Here is a 24571-nt window from a genome sequence, read left to right on the forward strand (position 1 = left end):
CACTCAGCTCAGTTACTTGTCCTGAGTTGTACTTTAACTGATTCTCATTTTCATGGAGTGCTGACAGATGCCTCAGTGCCTTGACTGCAGCTTAGTGCTTTGCATACCACCACCAACCCCCTCACCTCACCATCTGCACCCCCAGCACACACAGTCTCTCTCACATGTATACCATTTGCATAACCTTTTTATTAGCAAGATTATTTTCACACTTCACTCCGACTGAAAATTATCCTGCTTTATCAGTCATAACTCCAATATAAACTCATGATAAACAAGAACTGGTGCCAGACAATCCCCAGGATCTATAGAATCCATATAACTGATATAGCTGTTTGCGCCAAAGAGAATTTTTAAAATAATTTCTCATCTGTCGTAAATGTTATTCTGTGAGTAATTTCGGGGGGTGGTGGTGGGAGGGTGGGTGTATGCTTAAAATACATACATTCAGCTTTAGTTCTTCTAAAGTAGCACACTATCTAAACAAACAAAGGTCTGACCATATTACAAAGACAGACCACACTTACAAGTGAGCAACACCTCTGTCAATTTGATGTTGCGCATCGCCCTCTAGTGGAGCCGTGCATATAGTACAATCTAAATCTACTAAGTGGGTCTAAACCAGTTTAAACAAATTCCAAAAGATCATATTATAGTTAGTAATGAACCTTTACATTTGATTAGTAGTCCAACATCTTAACCACTGAGCTTCCACTTCCCCTTTAGGCATACAAGGCAAAGTAATAACCATGGGTGTATAGCAACGAATAACAATGAGCTAGAAATATAGCAGCCTACGTATGTTTGTTTTAAAAAATATCACTCCAGTATAGGTTTTATTCCACTCAGGATATATATTACATATGGCAATATTAAATATTACATATGGCGATATTAAATAAGTATAAATCAACACTTATGCAAATTGCACTTACATGCAAACACTGCATTCAGGATGCCCCATGTTATTCCAGCCTAAGTACATGACCATGTACAAGACCATGAATGTCTATCCTGATACAGAGATACAGAGAGAGCGAGAGGGATGGAGATGCTACACTATATGGTCAAAAGTACAGTATGTGGACACCTGACCATCACACCCATATGTGGTTCTTCCCCAAACTGGTGCCAGAAAGTGGGAAGCACACAATTGTATAGGATGTCTCTGTTTGCTGTAGTATTCCAATTTCCCATCACTGGAACTGAGAGGCCAAACCTGTTCCAGCATGATCCTGTGTACAATGCGAGCTCCATGAAGACATGGTATGTTAAGGTTGGAGTGAAAGAACTCGTGTGTCCTGCACAGAGTCCTGACCTCAACCCCACCGAACACCTTTGGGATGAACTGGAACACCGACTGCACCCCAGACCTCATGAGTGCCTGATCTCACTAATGCTCTTGTAGTTGAATGAACACAAATCCTCATAGCCACACTCCAAATCTAGTGGCAAGCCTTCCCAGAAGAGTGGAAGATATTATAATAGCAAAGGTGGACTAATTTCACTTGGCTACAAGTGAAATGTCCCCACAAGTGAAAACCAGTTTTTGTGGGGACATTTTGTACCTGCTAAGATATAAAAACATACACACACACGCATGCAAGCACACACACACACACACACACACACACACACACACACACACACACACACACACACACCAAAAGACAAAATACCAAATGGAAAACAAATCACATTATTAAATCTCATTTATTGAAATATAAATCATCTGAATGGACAGACATAACGCATAATAAAAACAGGAGAATAACGTCTTGTACTGAGAGTAACTACCTATTATTACACATACTGTACCATGGAGTATAATTCTTACCGGCCTTCTATTAACCATCTCTTCCTGTACAACACTCAGTTTGCTGTCTTCAGAAACTGGAAGCATTTTAAAGCCAAATAAATCTCATCAAATGTATTTGCTAAATCATATAAACTCTTCAAACAAACATAGAATGACAGATAAAAGCAACAAAAGAAGGGTCTAAAAAGTGCAACAGGTTTTTTTTCTCTTCCTTCATTCCCATAGAGTAGATCACAGAGGATATATGCTCAGAGGGAGGCAGTGGATTGCTGGATGATAAACTATACATTGGAAACGCATTTAATCCGTGCAGTGATGTATAACATCAAACTAGCTACACAGAAACTCTCTACAAGGTTTCAGGACGACTGTACATGATATAGGGGAGATGGAAATTGGCTTTAGACTTTACATGCACTGAAGCTGGACATTTGCTGGTGTACCTGTGTTTCAGTTTACATAAATGAAAAACCTGGAATACCGGGGTTTTACGCTCCATAGTCCAGCATCAATGCTCAGGAACAGAACAGAAGGTCAAGATTGTCTGGAGCTCAACATCTTATGCATATTAGTAATTTTATATGAATATCACAAAACCTCTCAATGCAAAAAATGACGTTGAAAATATCTTGAATATAGATATCAAATTTATCTAATTTATCCAATTATGAGACTACAGTAAAGCAAATATAAGATTAATAAACCTATTTCTAGACATACATATACATATATACATACATTATATATATATATATATATATATGAGAGAGTATTTTTTAAAACTAATTTCACATTTAAAAATATATATTTATATATTTTAAGCATTTAAGTATGTCTAGCAAGAAGCATAATTAACTACCAACTGTATAAGACAATTTAACCTTCAAATGTGTAGAAAATGTCTAGAAATAGGTTTAATAATATTTGGGTTATTGTAATCTTATAATATGAAATACTAGACAACTACATTCAAGATGTCTTCCCTCTCTCTACAATATTACTACGGTTATTTTGCTACTATGGTACAGATCTAAAGCTTTAACAAAAAGCTGAAAGGATGAAAGGGAACCTTTGGGTACAACATCTAAACCAGCCAATATAATATGTCATTTGGTTTAGATTATGCAAATAGTAAACAGATGATTATGGTACATTGTTATACACAGCAACAAAACATTCCAGCTTATTGTGAAAATTTGACCTTTAAAGGCCAATCAAGCTACCACAAGTTTCTCCTCTCATTGAGGTGATTAGTTCATCGCTGCCACAGGGTAAAAACACAGTTCCTGTGTACTATAACACTGGTAGAAAATGTACTTATTGGTCATCAATGGCGATATTGCCTTTGCTTCTGCTCAACACATTGAACAGAATGTTTAATCTTTGGTCCACGCTTTGGTACGGTTGTACTGCAATGGGGTGAGGTTTGTGTGCCATATAAAAGTCAAAACATTATTGCTGTTTTCTTCATTTAGAACCATAAAGACTTTCCCCTTCCCTCCCCAATATTCACAAACTATTACACTTTTAAAAAAAAATAAAAAATTTAAAAACTGCTGCACTTATTGCATCTCGGACAATATACTGTATGTATCAGCTAAAGGATCTAAATATTTAGTCAAAAGTTTGTGTTTGTGCAACGTGTTAGAAAATGGATGTGAATGGAAATAAATTGCGTCAGGTCAGTTCATTTGTTCAGGTGTAGTGGTCATTGGAAGCACAGACTGACTCATTGGTAAATAAACTGATAATGGAGAATACAATAGTACGCTCAGGTCTTGATACATTCCTGCTTAATTCACTGTTCTGAATGCCCATCAAAATAAACTTCTATACAAAAATGTTAATATTCTGTATTATTTCCTTAATTCCTCATAGTTTGAGTACCCAGAAAGTCCTCCGAACCAGTAGAGGACGCTGTCTCTAATTATAGCTGACCTTTACAGGACATCCAGGCTGTGAAGAATCTTTTTTTTTCCTCTGAGGATTCTAGGGGCAGGTGGATGACACGGGAGCAAGAGTTCAGAGAACAGGTGGGAGATAGAAAAGGGCTATTCTGAAGAGTTCTTGTATTGACGCTCGCATTTTAGCCCTTCTCTCCTCCTCCTCCCTTTCGGATGAATTGCTAAACAGGGTCTCTCTCATCCTCTCTTTTTCTCTTTCCATCTCTCACAGGAAGCTGTCCTCCACCAGATCTCCCGAGTCCAGGCACATCTCATCCAGCAGCGTAATGTCCTCCAGGGTCTCTCCCTCCCGCTTGGGCAGGGTGGAGCTGCTCGAGCCGGTCTCTATAGCGCTCTCCTCAGATGTCTGAGAGCTGCAAACACACGTTTTCACAGTTCATTCATTATTTTACTGTTTCACAAACGTAATAATAACGATTGGCCTGGACATGCTGTCGAATTCTTGAATTTGATTGGTCAGAAGGTGTTCATTCCTTTTCAGTGCTGGTTGTAATTCAAATCCTAGGTTTTTAATAATGTGCTCATTCTAATCTGTTATTGTTTCTATAGTAACCACTCACTCATTCTCAGGGAATAATAATAGACTAGGTTGTTTTTGTTTTGTTTGTTTTTTTTAAAAAGAAATGTGCTATTATTTAACAGAGTACACTCATTGACATGGCGAAGCTTTGTAAGGAGATGTTTATTTCACATTGATGGAAGGAGTCTCCAGTATCAGTGCTTTGTAACAGCTTTCCACATTTCCAGGTGCCTTTGCAGGACTTTCCAGTTTCTCAATAACATGAAAAGCTGTGGTTTTGACTTGTTATTCATTTCAAGGGTGAGAAAAAGAGGCTGGTCATTAAACGACTGTTAATAGCTGCTATAATGTAAGTGAGAACAGGAACTAACTTGTTTTTGTGGAACATTAAATGTAACTATAAACAAATCAAAACTACAATTGTTCACTACAAGTGTTCATTAATAAATAAAAAATTGCAGACGTTCACAAATTTCTGTTGCATTAAAGGACTTCAGGACGTCCCTGTCATTATTGTCCGGTGTGATTTTTTTTCCCAGTGTTTGCTATCTTGATATATTTCAATATCGCATCTCATATAGTCAGGAATGTAAGTTTCATTTAGTTATTTAATTGATTCACAGTTGAAATATAATTTAGGCAGGTATTTAATCCAACTATCTGTCCACATTTCTGACCAAATACATTTATATACATATGTACACCTTTCTCAGAAACGTGTCTGCAATATCAGACCATTCAAAACTCAGTCCACTATTATTACAGTGCTTTTATTAATATATGAACTACAGTGTAGTTTGTTCCATTTTTACCGATTATAATAAATAGTCTATGTTTTATAAATGAACAGCTGGTATGGGCTGCCTACCTGTGACGGTTCCTTTTGGTGTATTCTTCGTCGGAAAGGGGTTCAAGGTCAGGCAGAGGGATGATGTAGCCACTGTCTGAGCTCAGTCTCTGCTCCTCGAAGCCGCTTTCACGCTCTCTCATCTTGCACTGGTTCTTATAGGCCACACCCAAATAGGTCTCATCGCTCTGCACACACTGCACGCGGGTCACCGCCGGGTGGTCGCTCTTCAGGAAGTCGTTATTTACACGCTCATAGCTCTGCACAGACACAAACACCTCTTTTTAGACAGCTGACCAATTTCGACGCATTCATATGTTTTTCCTGTCTAATATTTAGGATGAGCTCATGTAATAAGATTTGTGTTTCACAAACTCTAGACCTTCTGCTTGGTTGGAATGAAAACCTGCACCCACAGTGGCCCTTTCTGGATAAGATTGGATAGCCCTGCTCTAGACCATGCTACCAGTGATGTACTTCAGCAAGAGCTATTTGAGATCTAATTGCTAGATTATATCTGCCATTACAGCATTAAAATGTGCTCCTGTCTTTCAAAATGTTTGAAGGAAATAGGGAAGGAAGTTGGATCAGCTTTAGTGGTCTCTATATTCTCCAGTATATTCCCTTAAACACTGCTATAAACATAGCTCTGTTCCATTTACACACCCGCTCTGTGGTTCTGCAAGGATTCGGAAAAACCTATAAAGAACCACATTTCCCACCACACCCCTTCCCAAGGTGCTATTACAGAATCTAGTTAGCCCCTGGCCATGTGACTCTAGGAAACTTGTGTTTTGAAGTGTTGTGTGTGGCACATGTTTAGGAAGGTCATTATGGCTAACAAGCGTACGCTCTGGGTGGATTTGGTCCTGTCGGGTGTTAGCCAGTTGGAGCATTAGCATACTAATAGCTGTTACAGAGCGTTACACACCTAGTCTGTGTGCTCAGGCTGACAAACTGAATTAATACCACAGGAAACAGGAAGCTAGGCAGAGTGACATGATTACTGATGCACCCAAGTTCAAAGTTCATGGATGAGGGAAATTGAGAGAAGCAGCAACAAGAACAGAGGCAAAAATAGGAAAAGGATTCAGTACAAATGCCTAAAGATTACATATAGAACCAACTGGTCCACTAGATCTTACCCTCTTGTATCCGCAGGGCAGCAGGGTGGCCACACTCTCACTCAGACTGTGGAAAGAGGGTCTCTTATCTGGCTCATTGTTCCAGCACTTCACCATCAGCTCATAACTACATTGACACAAGCATTGACAATCAGGCAGGAAAGCTTGCAATACTCAAAAAAAAATACCAATTTGTTGTTAAGCTGAACCTACACATCACTGGAAGCGTGTTCAGGTTTGGCCATCCTGTAGCCACTCTTGATTTTGTTATAGAAGCTGGAGTCCACAACCATGCCAGGATAAGGGGTCCCGCCTGCATACATATACATATCAAATATAAAGATTAAAAAAAGGATGATATTTTGAATTCAGAATAGAATCCTTTCTTGGCTTCTTCTCAATCAGGTATTTGTCTAAAAAGGAGATCACCAATGAATCTTCAAAAGATATAGACAGAAACTGATTATATACCCAGAGAAAAGATCTCCCACAATAAAATGCCGTAAGACCAGACATCACTCAGAGTGGTGTACAGGTTATCAAAGATGCTCTCAGGGGCCATCCATTTTACTGGCAGGAAGGTCTGTTTATGTATAGAGCGAGAGATAGAGAGAGAGAAGAAACATACTTCAACACCACAATGCATGCTTATGTAGGCCAATGTATTCTTATGTAGGAAACATTCAACACAGAAAAGCATAGCAAAGAAGACGAGACACTTACACTTCCTTTGGACACATAGTTGTTGTCGTGCATGATGTCCCTGGCCAGCCCAAAGTCACAGATCTTCACAATCTTCCCCTGAGACAGCAGAACATTTCGAGCTGCCAAATCTCTGTGAACACACTGTATATAACAGAGAGACATCAAAACCAGTTATAGGCTCTTTCCATCTTTCCATCAATCTGAAAGAGTTTGATCAATTCTTTGACTGTTGTCTCAATGGCCACACAGTGCTACCATACCTAAACAAATTGATCTGAAATTCATATATTGTTTAATTCTCTGTCCATTCAATATTTGTCATTATATTACAGCTTCCATTTTTCATTATATTACAATTTGTCATTATATTACAGCTTCTCTGTAAAGGTGGTCTGAAAAAATAAAAGAAACCCCTCCAAAAAACCAGTAAATCTGCTGGATTATCTTGGAAACTCTTCTGGAAGCATTTAAATGCCCACGAAACTAAATTCATACCTGATGTGTGGTCCTCTAATAGCATATTTTTGTAATATGCAATATCATAGTTTAATAACATGTCATAATGTACAGAAACACGCTCTTATGTTCTATTCTGAGTGTTTGGGCTTTTCTCAAGCCACCCCAACCCCACAATTTAAACAGGTCAGTTGGGAGTTTCACAAAACATTGGCTGGAGCAACGGTTGCATCCCTTAAGGATTGGTGTGTGCGTGTGTATATAGCAGTTAGAGTATGTAAACTAAAGTGTTTCAGTTTGAAACAAAGAAAACAACAATTTTCTGTGGTGGAGTTTGAATTTCTAACTAGTAGATCTGGAACCCATTTAATATAACATTTTAGCTAAAACTCTCAAAAATGTTTTGAGAGCCAGTCTGAGGGCAATCATTATTAAAATCAAGCCAACTAATAGCTTCTGTAAAGTTTATCATTGTTACACAGCCAGCATCAGTTATCATTTTAGACTCACATTTTTGGAGGCCAGGAACTCCATCCCTCTGGCCACTTGATAGGTGAAGCTAAGAAGATCCATTGTGGTCAAGCGCTCTGAGTCATCAGAGAGAAGCTTTTCTACCTCACTTTCTGTTGGACACACACACACACACACACACACACACACACAGACACACAGAGTCCAAGTTAGACATACTAGCTTCCCTTTGAAGGTGTGGGCAATACGGCTTGGACTGTTGTACATGAGGTGCGAGTACATTTTTGAAGAGCTGCTCATATAGGTCCTTGAAATGGCTGGGTGAAGCATGCAGCAAACCCCACATACTACAATTATCTCCAGTAAATGCAGGGTGCACGGAGTGCAATGCATCATATACTCAGAAACAAGGGTGGACGCCTTCACGGTTGCAGCCAAAACATCAGTGTGTATGCAGATGTGTGGGTGTGTGTGAGTTTAAAAAGTTATTGCCAAGTCAAACCAGATGCAAGCAAGCCAAACTGAACAGGGAAAACTGAAGAAAACGAAGGAAGACTCCAAAACAAATAAAACGCTCGGGCAAAAAGTGAAAGAAAAATATCTCACTGCTACAATGTTTTCTGATCCAAGGAAGTTTGTGTCACGTCCATGTGCATGAAAGAATGAGTTTGTTTTTGTGGGCCGTTTGTGAGAGCGAGTTTTGCTGACTGTGTGTTTTACCGTTGATGTGTTTGTGAGAGGGAGGGTGATCATAGTCATCTCTCTGAAGGTCGAAGTATTTGGAGGCGTTGCTCCTCTCCAACATGGGGACATACTGCATTGTGTCTGCCTGCTTCATATCCACGTAGTCTCCTTTTTCCTCAAACGACAGGATCACATAACTGAGGGCAAACACACACACACACACACGGTAACATTACTTTATCATGACTAGCTGAAAACTAGCTGTCAATCCTCTGAATAAGCTGGAGCTTGTGTGTGTGTATATGTGCATGCATGCGTGTGCGCACTGACCTTCTGCTGCTCTCATCAGCTGGATTGATGCCAAAGATGTCCAGGTCCTTCTTGCCCTTCTCAGCCTGTCGGCTCAGGAAGCTGTCTCTGTTCTTATGCAGGTAGTTCACCAGGTCTCCATAAAAACAGTACTCGGTAATGATGTAGATAGGACCTGAGAGAAGGGGGTTGGGGGGGGGGGGGTGTATATCTCAGCCACAGATCTGCCCACACACTCCCAAGTCCTAATGAATACTGAACACTTTTGTGCTCGTGTGTGTGTGTATATGTGTATACAGTTTTTGTATAGCTATGTTGTGTTTGTGTACCTGATTTGGTGCATGCACCGAGCAGGTTGACAATGTTGAGGTGGGGGCCCAGGTGAGTCATGATCTTCAGCTCTGACATCAGTGCTTGTTTCTCACTGGAGCGAGCCGTTGCTAAGGGACCAATCAAAAATCAACCAACCAATGAAACACATAAGTGCCGCATAAATTAGTGCACATCAAATAAAGCTCGATAAGATTGATGAAGCATTTTTCTTTGCTGTGTTTTTTTCTCTATAAGTGTGCAAGCTAACTCACGTTTGAGCATCTTCACTGCGACCTTCATTACTGGCTGAGAACGACTGAGTCCATACGCAGTGCCTTCCACCACCTTCCCAAAGGCCCCTGAGCCCAGAATACGGCCTGTGAAAGACATTCACAGTGAAATCATATGCTTGTTTAGCATATGCAAAGTTTCACACCTTCCACCGATATGGTCAGTGCTTTGGGTGAAAGTTAGCCGAGGCTGTTTTGAAACTCAAAGTTTAAACAAATATAATCCCTCCCTACAGTATTTCCTCCAAAGCCACACCCCAAAAAACACGCCTGAATTCTCGTTCAAGCAACGCCATGTAAATCATTTTGACTGTCCTGACAAGCTGGAGGTTGGTAATCCACAGGATTTAGGGAGATATTTTGGAGCCGTTATTTTAGTGGAAGCTGCCGGAATGTTGGGGGGTTGCTTATAATAACCAAATAATACCAAGTCATTTCAAGAAATACCAAATGAGATTTGACTCTCAACCAATTGATTCCACCTGTATGTTAAACATTTCACAGTCTGATACATCTGCATTGGCAGATGCAAGTCAAGGGTACTGTAATTGCTACATAATAATCAATAGTTGGTCTATTTTTCAAGACCATGGCCTGGCTAAATCTTGTTTTCTATTCACACTTTGCATGTTGGTGAATTCACAGGGTTAAATTTCACATGCAGTAGATGATTCCGTTTTTGAATTTCTGCATCCTTTCCCTTTTATGTAAAAAGCTTTTTCACCAGAAGATTTTCTTTACATTCTGTCTGAGGGCTTCTTAAGGCTCTGTGGTGCCTCCAAAAATCTGGCTCAACGGGGCAACACAAGGCAAGCCAGCACGACATCTGTGACTGTTCGACTACACGACTAGGACTTTAATGTAAAGAAAAACCACCTTTGATCACATCCACTGTGAACCCACCAAGTGACCGCTGTGCAGACACACACACCCACACACCACAGCTTGACAATGCTGGTATCACAAGGCTGAACAAACCGCATACTGAAACAAGCCAACACACCTGACCACAATCCATTCGATTACATCACCACAAGTTAAAGAGCCAGAGGGAGGAGGGTGGAACATCTTTTGACTCACCAAGGACAAGGCCATCACGTGGGAATTCCCAGCGTGTGTCGTAGGGCAGCTGCATGGGATCCACATAGATATACTCGTGCCCATCTGGACTCACTGACTCAATGACCCGCCACCTGATCTCATAACGTGGCTTCTGAAATGCACATAGATGGGATAGGTTTGTAGATTGATACGTTTTTGAGCTGAGAACAGAGTTTAATACCGCACAGTATAAAATATATTTAGAAATTTGTGTAATGGTTAACACAGTGTACAAAATCTAAAGCCGTATTTATCCTGGAGCAGCAGGGGAGAGATTACAGTCACAAAGTCTTTGTTTGGGTGCCTTGAAATCAGACAGAGTGAAAAAGTAAACAGGTGTTTCAATGAATGAATAAAAAAAAAAGCAAATTATGAATTGAGTGAGTGAATTAAAGTGAAGCAAATTACACTGTAAACAAGCACTGGGATGAATGGCTGAATATAGTGAATCGTTTGTGATGGATTGAGTGAGTGAGTGAGTGAATGCATTTTGAGTGACTAAAAAAAAATGACTGTGGAAGTGTGTACCTGTTTCCAGATAATGACCAGCACAATGAGGGAGATGATGACAATAACCAACAGCACCAGAACAGCAGCCGCCACAGTGAGCTCTGAGTGCGGACCTGAACACATCACCGCCGTTGGCATAAGAGCAAATTCTAACTTGATAGTTTAGTCATTTTGAGAATTAGGAAACCTATAAATAATTGATTTTGCTAATCTAATCATGTATTTGGATATTGTCTATGATTGAATATAAATTAAGTCTTTTAATATCTTCATTACTTCATTAATTACAATTACATTGTACCATCTTGAAGTGCACACTAAATTTGGATAAATGATTTACCGTGTAACTCAGCTATTTCGAAAAATTGGCCCATAGACACTGAATGGATAAACCAAAAGGGCATATGGCATATGGATTTCCCTTTCAGAAGGGCCACATGGGGAACCTATCAGAAGTTTACTACATGGGGAGCCTGACAGAATGATGCTAACAGATGTAAGGGTTATCAGCAAAGTGTAACTTTTGGTAGAACAGAGTTGCCCTTCCTGAAACACACACACGCACGCACATGCACGCACACAATGGTATATAGAAGTAGCTGGGTGAAGATATGACACTGACAATGGCACAAATGTGAATAGTATGATGAACATTGAGGAAAGCGTTGATGGTAAGTGGTCTGCATTTATATAGCCCTTTTTTAACCTTATTGGTTCTACAAAGTGCTTTACACTCGTTCTCATTCACCCATTCACACAAACACTCACAACAATGGTAGCAGAACTGCCATGCAAGGCAGTAATTTGCCATTAGGAGCAACTTGGGGTTCAGAGTTTTGTCCAAGAACACTTTGGCATGTGCAGTCATGTGGGCCGGGAATCGAACCGCCAAGCCTATGATTAGTGGACAACCCGCTCTACCACCTGAGCCACAGCTGTTGATTGCTTGTGTTTGTGACTGACACTTAACAAAGTTGTTTATTTCAGTGGTGTAGCCAGAGACCCAGCTAACTGTAAAAAATAAACTCGATGGACCTCTGAGTTTGGATTTATTCATGAATATTTTTTAAATTTGCCAAATAATATTTTATGGAGCCATACAGCTTTCAAATCCTTAATTTTCCATCATTAGAACACATTCCATCTCAGTTGACTTTTGTGCTTGGACCCCTAAATATATAAATTTGAAAATGTGGGTTGGGATTTCCACCACCACCAACCCTTTAACCCCGCTTTGAGAACTACTGGTCTAGGCTGGTCCATGTCTTTAACATAAAATGCTTATTTTTGAGATCAGTAACTGATCGAAGGAGTTAAAAATGATTGTCATTAACCCTACATTAGACAGTATTGTGTTAAATGTCTTGCAAAAACAATTAGTAATTTTCCTGAAGAGAAATGTAGTCAGCCTATGAGAGCCACGGGATGATGAAGAATCTCACCATTGGCCACCAGTTTGATCTCACGGGACACAGCGACCATCTCGTTCCGTGCCAGGCAGCGCACAGCCAGCGTGTTCTCCAGATGTCCAAAGATCACCTGACTCTCCAACTGGTTGTCCTGGTCTATGTGTGCATCAATGGTGATGCCAGTGGTGTTGGTCTGAAGAGGTGACCACTCGGTTGAGTCATTGGAACACCTAAGGAATAAGGAAATAAGAGGTGAATGTGATGATGTCACATATGCTTTTGTCACACTGTCATTGACATTGATTGAGATGTCATTTTTGCTCATTAAATGTGACAATTTATAGACAATTTATTTATAGAAACACTACCGAAAGTGTATGTGTGGAATAAAAAACACCTGAACAAATGAAAGAAAAGGAAGGAACTTGTGGTGCAAAACAAAAAACAAAAGATGAAATGAAAGAGAAAAAAAGAGAACTGTTGCAGTTATAGCGAGAAGAGCAAGTCTCAGTCATACTTACTGTTTAATGTTTTTACAGATGTACCACTCCACCTCAGGGACGGGAGATCCTCTGGCTATACACACCACAGCCTGGCCTGTTTCTGAGCCATGGTGCAGGTCTAGCAGGTCCACGATTATAGCAGGAACTATAGTACACATACAGGAATGCATTACTATTAGCAGAGATCCACACAGCTACATAGTCTACTACATATACTTTACAAAGCCATATAAGACAATAACATTCAGAACCACTAAAATAAAACAGATTAAGAGAAATTTAATATTCTCTTAAAGTTCTAACATATATGAAAATGCAGGCAAAACAGAAAGCGAATGGACAAAGAAAGGATGCACGGGCAGTCAAAAGAAAAATACGCATGCAAATGCATGAAAATAAAGTTGTGACTGAAACCCCTGCAAATTCAGAACAAAGTGAAAAGACAGACACAAGGGAAATGACAAGGCTGCAAACATTTCTGGATTTTACCTTTCACCTGAAGGTTGAACGAGTAGCTTGCAGCCTGGTTGCCTATCACAGCTTGCACCGTGTAATTGCCACTGTCCTCAGCCTTAGCTCTAATCAGAGTGAGAGTGCTCTGGTACCTACACACACATACACACACACACACACACACACACACACACGTAGGTTATGTGCATGCAGGCATATTGAAATTATTAGTAAATGAACACACTTTATACAAAAACACCTCCAAGTATAGTAGAAATTGAATGTTAATGTGAATGCATGCACTGAATGTCCCTCAACTAGGTCACATTTAGAGTTAAATCTTTTTGCAAATGAGTTATCTGAGCCTCACTCCAAAAGCGCTTGTGTTACGTCAAATCGCGTGTGTCCTAGGTGTCTAACCTTGTCTCGTTGATCGTCTGAAGGGAGGTAGTAAACTCTGCAGCAATATCACCCAATACAACGCCATCCTTCCACCACGTGACCTTAGGTTCAGGAAAAGCCTCAATGTCCACCCGGAACTCCTGAACATCGTTCAGTTTGGCTGTCTCCACATGGCCAAACATTGGATCTAGAGATACAAACTCCCTCTCTGGAGGGTTTGGGATAGAAGAGTAAAGTATACATCAACAAACAGGAATAGCGTGGAACGTTCAGTTCACAATTATAACATAGAAATGCAAACTAAAGAATACACTGCTTTCTAGACACATTTCCCAAACTCTCAACAGAAATCACGTGCAATTGCATTGTATTCACTGTAAAGACAAAGAGACAGCTGAACTGTTTCACACAAACATTTCTCAGTTCACATACATAACACCAGTTAGAGTTTTAAATTCCAGTGTATTTAACTGGAACTCAGATGGGTGACAAATGAAAGGAAATACTGATGTAAAGTGTCTAAATCTATCGCAAGCATCCTTCCAGTGCACGTCTTTGAACCTGTGCTGGAACGATGAACACTGTTCATCTAAAACATATTCCCTCAACTACTGTTTTGATGAAGATGTCTCCCATATGTGCTCAACTGGGCTCAGATCTGGTGACTGTGATGGCCATAGCATTTGATATATGTCATTTTCGTACAGATCTCGTGCCCTATCAGTGGGGGCATTGTCATCCTAAAAGAGAGCACTCTCATCAGGATAGACAGAAGATAGACAGTGACTTTTTACTGATTGGCAGTGATGCTTCTCTCTAATAAGATAATGAAGGGAAACAATGTCAATGTCTCCTGTCTGTATACAGTATATACTGTATGTACCATGCATAAAACTGTGTATTAGAGTTATCTGTACTGTACCATAGACAGTAATGGTGAGCTCTTTGATTTGGCTCTCATTGCTCATAATGTCACTGATGGAACAGGCATAAGTTCCACTGTCTTTAGTTCTAGCATCGGGCACAGTCAGGGTGTAATAGATCTCCTGATCTTTTTTGTTCTCCTTTAGTGTCGTCTTACCACGATCCGCCTGACAGAGAGAGACAGAGAGAGAAATCCATCATTAATTAAGCAAAGAAAATGTGAATATTATGCATCTGGGCGGGAAACCTAGTTGTAATATTAAAATGGTAATATCTGAGATAATATTGTACAGTTATTGCCCATATAACCACCAGAACACGCTTACAATCATAAATGGAACTTGGTTGGAAAGTTTGTGGAATATTTGACTCTCACCATTTTTCCAGGATACTTCCATTGTTGATCTAGCAAGTCACTGCCATTGGCTACACAGTTTACAATGAGGGTTTCCCCAACCAGCAGAGCCTTCTTCTCTGCCTTAAGCTCTACGTGCAGCCCTGAGCCCACTGAACAATATGAAAGAGAAAGAGAGCAAGAGATGTATACTAACATAAATTTGATATTTGAACCTAGGTCAAGTTTGGTCCCAAACATGTATAGCCTTACCTGTCCAGCCATGGACAATGTACGCGTCGCTCTCATGCTCTTCTCCATCCACAATGGCCTGACACACATATGTCCCAGGTGTGAAGTTGCCTAGAAAACCCTTCTTGCTGTCATAGTTGGTGGACAGAACCTGCTGAGTCTCAACATGGAACAGCGTCACATGAGCATTCGGATCAGACACGCGGCATGGAATCTCCATCTCATCTGGGCTCTTTAGCACATGGTGCCCATAGGGCGGCAGGGGCACGAACAGCATGTCCGGATCTGGAGTTAGCATGATGAGAGAGAGAGAGAGAAAGAGAGGAATATTTTTAAAGTTTGGCTTAAATTTTTTTTGCAAACCAGGATGTGCAGACAAATGCAGCCACATTCTAAAGAAGGAAAGCAAAATTCAGTCAAATTTGTAGCAAGAAAATACAAATGTAGTCAAATACAAGTTTACATAACACCATCAGTGCAAGTTTACATAATCACAGTGTCCTGTGTCCGGTCACCTCTTTTTCACTACCACTTTCTCTCTGTCGATCCATACCTGGCACAAAGATGTAGATGCTGCTCTTGTCAGTCTGATTCTCATTCTTGTACAAACAGATGTATTCTCCGGTGTGTGTTGCAGTAGCACTGTCCACAGTCACCGTGGAAATGAACAGGCCTCTCTTGTCATCCGACTTCTGCTTGTCAAGGGAGACGGGACCTTTCCAGAACACTTCTGCTTGGCCGCGACATGTCAGTCTAAACATGGAGTGAAGGAACACCACCATGGTCTTGTTCCTGGGCCAGATTACCGGAGCAAGCATGGGCTGTGTTATCTGGGGCTCACCAGCTGGAGTGGACACACATACAATTACTACATAAGCCCGATTTCTAGAAAACTAGGACAGACATCAGTACCATGGTTGGATTGCTCCACTACATTGAAAATGTCATATCAAAGTAAATGTATCACTACATCAGCCAGTCTGTGCACAAATAAAGTATCTACAGCATATAGCAAAAGGAATGGATAGGAGATTACCTTCAACATAGAGTTTGAAGGAAAACTCTTTTCTCTGTGAGCCGAGTGACGCTGTAATCTTATATGTTCCACTGTCATCTTCTACAGGGTGTCGCAGAATTAAAACACTCTCGTACCTTGATGGAACAGACATGAACTTTCAGCGGACAGTGAAATTCCATCAGGCTTTCTGACCGTTGACGTACAGAATATTGTAACACCGTGTCAAATTTCAATGAATCAGATTTCTCATAGAGATCATAGAGATCTAAATGTCCTCAACCAACAGCTAACATCCTGAGAAAATACAAGCACTGATAAAGCAATGGTCATAAGTGTGATGTTCTGGTGAATCATGTCTAACTTTACCTTCTGTCTCCTAGAAGAGTGGTCTTGGTTGTTATTATATAATTACTATTCAATACATGGTCATCTTTGAACCACGTGACCTTGGGAACACCATCAGAATGAATGTAAATGGTGAATTCAGCCTTCTCCACGAAAGGGATGGTTTCTATTGTTCCAATCCCACTGTGATCCAGAATAACAAAAGAACCCTCTGTAACCCAGAGGGAAGAAGAGTGAGTGAAAAAGAGAATCTGAACTGAAAAGAAAGGGGCCATGATACACCAAGCCAACTATTATCTACTGGATATCATCAAGCCTTGGTCACCAGCCACCACATGAGGTTTTTCAGGTATGTCCTGCCCATAGGTGCTAATCCTTATTAGCACTCATTAACAACTGAGCAGGCTGAAATGGTATCAAAGGCTGGCAGAAAAAAAGAGTCCTCTGATTGGCTTTAGAGGAGCATATACAATATTTATCAACTGCTCATCTCTTGTACCTACCTTTACTGTAGGTTTTAAACAGCTAAACTGTTTAAAATATTAGCAGACCTACAGTGGTATAAAAGTGATAGATAGGCTATTCTGTTTTGTCCAAAACGTCAGACCTCATCAGTAAACAGTATATTGAATTGGTATACTACTATAGGTACTGATATTGATAGGGTGGTGTACAATTTGGGCATACTATTATGAATATTGGTTGGAGATTTTAGACAAATGTTTTTGCATAATCTGCTACTGCTCCCTCTTGGTATGATGATGTTATCATACGGGCACAGACGGTACATATGTAGTTTTTGGAGTGTTCGACTGCACCTTTCAAAACAATGCGAGGGGTAAAGGGACAATGAGTGAAACTTGGTTGTCGCTAGTACTTTGATGTTGGCTTGGTCTGTCAGGGCCCCAGTACACATCTGTTTCATTCATTTCCTCCAGTAGCTTTGCATGGAGAATACAGAGGTGCAGGATAATCAAGCAAGAAGCAGATTGTTACCATGGACAATGATGGATACTTGGGAGGAGTGGGTCTTGCCGCTGGACTGCTCTGTGACTGAGCATTCGTAGAAGCCAGTGTCATTCGTTGAGGCATGTGGGATACTGAGGATATATAAAACCTTATCAGGGTAGGTCTCCTTCTTCTGAATAGCACCTACAGCCTGGGGTTGGGTCAAAGTGAAACAGAAATACAAACCATTCACTTATATATATATATATATATATATATATATATATATATATATATATATATATATATATATAGTGCATATAGTGAACAGTCCATATATAGTTCGCTCACTCTCTGTCATCTACCTTAGGTATGCTAAAATATCCTGCATAAAAGATCTGCTTTAGTCTTTCTTTCGATCTGGCTATCTCCAAGTCTGGCACTGGCTTCAGCATGTGGGGCTTGGGAGAGCGTCTATCTGTCAGCAGAAATAAATCTGTCCAGGAGGCTGAAAAAAGAGTTGCTATCTCAGCTCTGGTGCTTCTAGAGTGAGTTTCTCTAATAAACTGTCTAAACAGCCAGTGAAAGCGATCCCATACAAGCACAACTGTATATGTATATGGCTCATATCAGAGCACAGGGAAACACAATTTACTATAATTATCATTCTAATCACATACAATATATATATATATATATATATATATATATATATATATATATATATATATATATATATATAAAAATTTTGCTACAATATCCCTTTAGGGATGAAAGACACTGAGGAATAGCTGAGAAAGTTTTGGAGATGCATCAAACCCCACACACTGACAAACCCCCTCATAAACACTCGAGCAAATGGTCAGCACTAAAAGTCCTCCTTTAATCTTTCACTGACATGCAGTCACACACTCATTTTGTCTCACACACACACACGCACGCACACGCACGCACACACGCACGCGCACGCGCACACACACACGCACACACACACACACACACGAACGCGCAAAGCCTGCTTCAAAACAGAGATGCGCCAGAGAGTAAAGTTTTGCTCTCCAATGATTTGTTGGCTGTCATTCAGTATGTACCTTCTCCTTAGCAGAGAAATGAAGAAAGAGCAAGGCGTTGTGGGACCAACAAGTGGGAGAGTGCATGGGTGGGATAGGAAAATAACGTTCCCTTACCTCTTTACTGAGATGCAACCACTCCTGGACATAGAGAGCGCCAGGTGGAACCGTGCAGGTCAGGTTAAAAGCTTCTCCCACTTTTATTTCCTCCTGACTGGCTGTCAGTTCCACACTGAAATCCTTCTCCGGCACATTAAACATATCTGAACACACACACACACACACAGTTAGCAGCAGTCAAATAAAATGATTCCTAATTGGAATGTGAACTTAGGCTTACTTGACATGTCCTTCACTGTGTACACCACGCTAGGGACCGTTGTACCATTCACAACGGTCTCACACACGTACTCGCCAAGAGGAAAGTAGCCAAGAAATCCATACTTCTGTTCATAGTGATATGGGAGCTCAACTCCACTTGGTAGACTCCGTAGAATCACAACAGATTTGGGATCTGTAACGCGGCAAGGAATGTTATACCGGGAGACCTCCGTCGAATCCCCAGGAACGAATGGAACTTGAGGGTCTGAAAACATATCAGGAGGTTAGCATCCAATGTTGTATAGGAAAATACAAAAACTAAATAACATTTGTAGATTGTCATACATCTCATCAGGCTCGACTTATTTACCAGTGGTAATCTGTGTAAGTTTAAATACTACTTAAATACTAAATTGATTTTTAAATACTAAATAATATCACTTTATTTATCACTATATCACTTAATACAAAAGATATTGAGTTTTTGCTGAGAAAAGGATTGACTCTACTGGTACAGAGTTACAGTTTTACATTTTCTAAATTTCTACAAACAGGGTCAACTCATAAGTCCAGCTATGACTGACGTTATTTTGCAGATGACTTTTATAGACAAGCTACTATTTTTCTTTTTTTTAGATAAAATTCTAAAATGTATTAAACTGACTTGATTGAACTCTAATTTAGGCTAATTTCACTATTTCATACAGTAGGCTACTACACTAATTGACAAAACACCTCCATCATACTGACTTTAGACCGTTGTTAATACTTGCCTGGGACAAAAATGTAGATGCTGGCTATGTCCTCCGTGTTTGCCTGCTCTATATCTGGGCTCTGGTAAACGCACGTGTACTCTCTGGTGTGATGAGCCTCGGCACCGTCAATCAGCAGTGTGGTCATGTAATACCCGGGCAGCACGTGTGTGTTGACTGGTAGTGGCTCTTCCCAGATGACGTCTTTCTTCCCTGTGCAGCTGATGTTAAACATGGAGTGCAGCTCTAACACGAACTCGTTTGTGTCCGAAACGATGAAAGGATGATGCAATTCACACGCCACATCTACAGAACATGTACACAAGATAACCATTGTTTTCTGTTGGCTTTATTCAGGAGACTAAACAACACTCAGGGTTGCTGCAAATAAGCATTTAGTTTTCTTTTCTTTAAAAAAAACAAAACAAAAAAAACTTACTTTGCAATATTCCAAAGAGGACAACCCCCAAAAGGAGATGTGTCTTCAGTATCCACATTGTTGCTTAAGTTGTGTTCAGCTGAAATGAGAGAGAGAGAGAGAGAGAGAGAGAGAGAGAGAGAGAGAGAGAGAGAAGGGTTAGGTTTTGCAATTGATACGCATTACAATGGCCTATGTTAAACACATCTGCGAGCCATCTGGGTGACACAGAATTACAATCAGTTACAGAATTATATTCCAAAAATTAAATTTCTTGGACTGTATGAACGCCACAAAACAGTATTATGAATATCTAAGGTTGATGAAGATGTTCATACCACATTTTACAAGAATTTTACAGTGTTCACATTGTGGGCTTCTTATTTAGAAAAAATTTACAAATTAAACCAGACTGTCTCAGAATGAGAAAAAAACGGACCAAAAATATTTTTTATAAAAATCCCGACCACATTTTGGTGTGGAATATGTGGAATACATTTAGGCTACACTTTGTGCTTCACGCTGATCTGATGCTAATACCAGGTGTAAACGGAGCCATAGATTCGGGTCTTGTTTAAGAATGCATTAAATCGACGTCAGAAAATGTCTTCTTCAAAGGAATGTCCATAAAACCTCCGGTCGCTGCGGAATCACAGGACGCCAGTCACACAATGGAGAAGATCATCTCACTGCACTCGCTAGGGGGCGACACACTCCAGGGTTTTCACAGAGCGGCAAATTAATCGCAGTCGTTTCTACGGACGATAGAATGTCTTGAATTATCCAAGTGCATCAACTTTTTGTCTCTTTAGATATCTGAATTATTATTATTTTTAACTGTATCATTTAATTAAAACAATATACAAATTTATAAATGCTACTAGATAGGCTATTCGCCTTAGTCATTACAAACTCGATAAATAGAATGTAAGTTGGTATAAAATTGTAAATGAGGGTTTTTTGTTCTTTTTTTTCTTCACGTTTCGTACCAAAATGTGAGACAGTAATTATTCCAAGCAGTAATCTTGTCTGTTCATCTTCGCAAAGGCTAGTTCTTATAATCAAACTAGTCCTTATCAGGGGGGAAAATACCCCAGAGTGGTTGCAATCGGACATTCCGCGCGTCTCTGTTTTATCTGTTTGTCTGCTCTGGACCCCCGCTGGATCTCATCAGCGCTCGAGAGACAGAAAGCCGCTCTCTGTGAGATAGCTAACATCTCATTCTTACTTAAGTATGGCCTTTGGTAAACATCCGTGTGTCAATTAGGCAGTGTAGGCTATTTAATTACGTTTAATCTCTGGAAAGGCGGTTTGCGTCATTTGATCATGTCTACATATATATATAACTGTGTATAAAAGCAGCCTGCTACATAACTAAAGAAAAGTATTGCTTTATTACGTATAGATGATGGTCGGTTTTGTACATAGCTTATCCTTTGTGTTTCCATCCATGGAGGCAGAGGAGTGCCTGAATTTCTTTACAGCCCTTGTTTGAGCAGTACTCGGGTAGGAGTAATGGTCCTTGGCCAATCCAGCTGCAATTAAAACGAGTCCTCTGTCCTCTGGGTGTTTAAAACACGGGTTTGGGAATCCGAAACGCTCCTTATCCGTTTAACAATGCCGCGCACAACGGTCCCGCTCGAACCCAAAGGAATGGGATAGGAGAGTGGTTTTAGTTCCAGAGTAAAGAAGGCTCAGATCTCGGACAGACCCTCAGTCCGCACTCCCCCACCTCCACCTCCATCTCCACCCGCTCTCCTATCGCCCACCGACAGCATTCCTCCAACGCGCAGATGCGCATCTGTTTTGCCCAAAAGCCGTGAATTTGCGCGCCCTGACACTCTGGGGCAACAGCTGAGAGTGGAATGTTACAATGTACCATCCTCTGTCGTTATCTCTCCTGTTTAACCAAATCCCACATGCTCCATGGGAATACAGAGGAAAAGTTCATCCAAAGATAGTGTAGTTCTGCAATGCGCAGAAATTGCTTTAATCAAACAGATGGCACCACTGGTCGTATACGTGGCCGTGAAGTCCTCTTCAAAGTGTAGCGTACACTGTAACGCTTCAGAGGAGCAGGGGGGAAATCTGAAGAAAAAAAAAAAAAGAAAGAAATGCATGCGAAGTCATCCACGGTTTTCATCCAAGTGTTGCATACTTCAAGCATCCAAAGCCGCACTGAATCTGTGAAAGGATTTATCCGGAGTTTATATTCTTTATAGGTGGAAGAAATATATCTGCGCAAATTGCTCCAGATGTAAGATATTCCATACTCGGGCGCATTCCATGTCAATGGGAATCAAGCTGGTATAGAGGGTGAAATGTGTTTGCCATTAGATACAGGATGGCACCCCCAGCTGCGCGCTGGAGCCGAGCCGCTTTTCAATCCCTGAGCTCGGACTGGAGACCATATGCGAAACTCCGAAATGCCCGTAAATCCGCCTTGGGCTGCGCGCAGAAGTTGGGGTGAACATCAAACTCAGAAGCGGGGAAATCCTGCAGTGCGCTCAAACGCAAAAAAATCCCAGAAGTGGATGGACGTGGAGGGGAAAAAGGCTTTCTCGATAAAACCCATGAAATTATTAGATTAAATCCAATACCCTTGTTTTGGTTGAGAAAATGCTAAAATGCTGGGAAATTATTTGTCTACTTAATTAATTAATTAATTAATTAAAGTGTTTCTATCTTGTTTATAGATTATGAAAGAATAGAAAGCAAATATAAATTGGAATTTACTCAGCTAATGTATGTCTTTTTGGAAGGAATGAAAAAAGCACAAGAGGCTATTGTTTGAGAGGGGGGAAAAAAAACATGGGGAGCCAATTAGTGTAATCAAACCAATTTACTCACACAATACCTTTTTTACAAATCCCTTTGTGTGTTCCCTCGATGAAAGAAAAAAACAAAACAAAACAAAAACAAGTTGAATGGCTGTACTCCTGGACAACTCTCCACTGAGCACTGGTAAGGGTCCTCCTTACTTTTGTAGCGCTTCTAATCTTCAGTGCGTATGTATGTAAGTGTGCGTGCATGTGTGCGTGTGTGTGTGGAGTGTTTGCACTCTCTCTCTCTCTCTCTCTCTCTCTCATGCGCCGGCACCGCCGCTGCGCCCTCTAATTGATTCAGCCCTACAGTCCATCCTTCCCGGAGAACTAATAATCTGGCTCAAATTCTAAATAACTCTTAGGAAGCGCCCCCTCCCATTCTTTTTTCAAAGTAAGAGTCCTAGCAGAGGAATCGGATTTCTCTGAACGCTGCACTTTAGAAGAAGCTCATGAAAAAAAAAAAAATTCAAAAAGGAAGAAAAATGTCTTTTCATGTTTTTGCACCAGTTCGAGAGGACGCTTTCTGTAATCTATAATAGGAGCAGTTTATAAACATAATGAATCCAGGGGCCTCACTATGCACTGTATGTAAGTGCTTGCATACTAGTGGAAACCAGTGTACAGCCAGATCAATTCTAGATCAAGCAGCACTATTCTTGCTTCAAGGAATATAAAATATAGCCTATTATTTGTTGTCCAGGAGTCTGGTTGTCAGCTTAGATTTTCGGGTTATGTTGCAAGCCTAGGTTTGCGAATGATGAAGAATGGGGTCTTAATTTTGTATTTATTTTAAGTTGAAGCCACATTTTGAAGGCGCGGTAATGAAAAGCAGGTGAACTTGTGCCAGACTAGTGCCATATGAACACTTTAATGGGTACAGGGGGCGCTATAACATCAGAAACAATCAGTCTCTCTTGCTCTCTCTCGCTCTCTCTCTCTCTGTCTCTGATTTCTATATGTCTGGGTTTTTTTTTTTCTTCTTTTTCTAATATATTTCAGAATTTTACCTTCCTTATCATGGTTATTCAATTAAAATGTTAAGCCAGTGTAATAAATTGATTCTTCCTCACTTTTTATAATAAAAAAAGAAGAAAGAAACGATTTTATCTTTCACTCTTAAAAATATAGCTTCTTTAATGGTTCTCCATAGATTCTGCAAAGAACCTTCTTCTTGTCAAGAACCATTTTTTTTCATTGTACAGGGATCTTGAGTTGAGCTATATATGGTTGTTTGGAGATTAAAAGACGTTATTGATTATTGATTATAGGTTCTTCGGAGTGGTGTATTGGTTCTCTAAAGAACTTGAAAGTAAAAGATTCTTTGTGCAACTTAAAGGCGTTCTCCTATCGCATCAGGTTAAGAAAAAAAAATCTTTTTTGGATTCTAATCTGAATCTTTATTTTTCAGAGTGTTGGTCAGGTTTGTTTTTGTTTCCTTAGAAGGAAGCCGCACAGCTACGACTACATTTTGAAGTGCCTTCGTCG

The 24571-nt window shown here is 40.3% G+C and overlaps 1 protein-coding gene across 4 annotated transcripts; it reads right to left on the reverse strand.

Annotated features, from left to right (window-relative positions):
* Positions 1 to 1694: 1694 nt before the first annotated feature.
* On the reverse strand, positions 1695 to 23366 carry pdgfra (platelet-derived growth factor receptor, alpha polypeptide). Of its 4 annotated transcripts, none has more exons than XM_017456284.3 (29): positions 23112 to 23366; positions 20283 to 20361; positions 19865 to 20149; positions 19111 to 19356; positions 18888 to 19033; positions 17749 to 17911; positions 16774 to 16963; positions 16426 to 16541; positions 15943 to 16233; positions 15411 to 15674; positions 15180 to 15310; positions 14802 to 14970; positions 13898 to 14087; positions 13514 to 13629; positions 13043 to 13169; positions 12555 to 12751; positions 11131 to 11225; positions 10582 to 10714; positions 9484 to 9588; positions 9229 to 9339; positions 8921 to 9074; positions 8627 to 8787; positions 7946 to 8058; positions 6998 to 7120; positions 6746 to 6857; positions 6488 to 6587; positions 6296 to 6401; positions 5172 to 5410; positions 1695 to 4136 (listed from the first exon to the last, which is right to left on the reverse strand). In XM_017456284.3, the coding sequence occupies exons 2-29, from the start codon at positions 20338 to 20340 to the stop codon at positions 3989 to 3991; spliced, it is 4389 nt and encodes a 1462-aa protein (XP_017311773.1). In that variant the 5' UTR covers positions 20341 to 20361; positions 23112 to 23366; the 3' UTR covers positions 1695 to 3988. The 4 variants fall into 4 exon arrangements, with proteins under 4 accessions (XP_017311773.1, XP_017311769.1, XP_017311771.1 ...); XM_017456280.3 differs by having other exon boundaries at positions 23119 to 23365; XM_017456282.3 differs by lacking the exon at positions 23112 to 23366 and adding an exon at positions 21661 to 22869.
* Positions 23367 to 24571: the final 1205 nt, after the last annotated feature.

The sequence above is a fragment of the Ictalurus punctatus genome, chromosome 25 (assembly GCF_001660625.3).
Source record: "Ictalurus punctatus breed USDA103 chromosome 25, Coco_2.0, whole genome shotgun sequence".
Classification (NCBI taxonomy): Eukaryota; Metazoa; Chordata; class Actinopteri; order Siluriformes; family Ictaluridae; genus Ictalurus; species Ictalurus punctatus.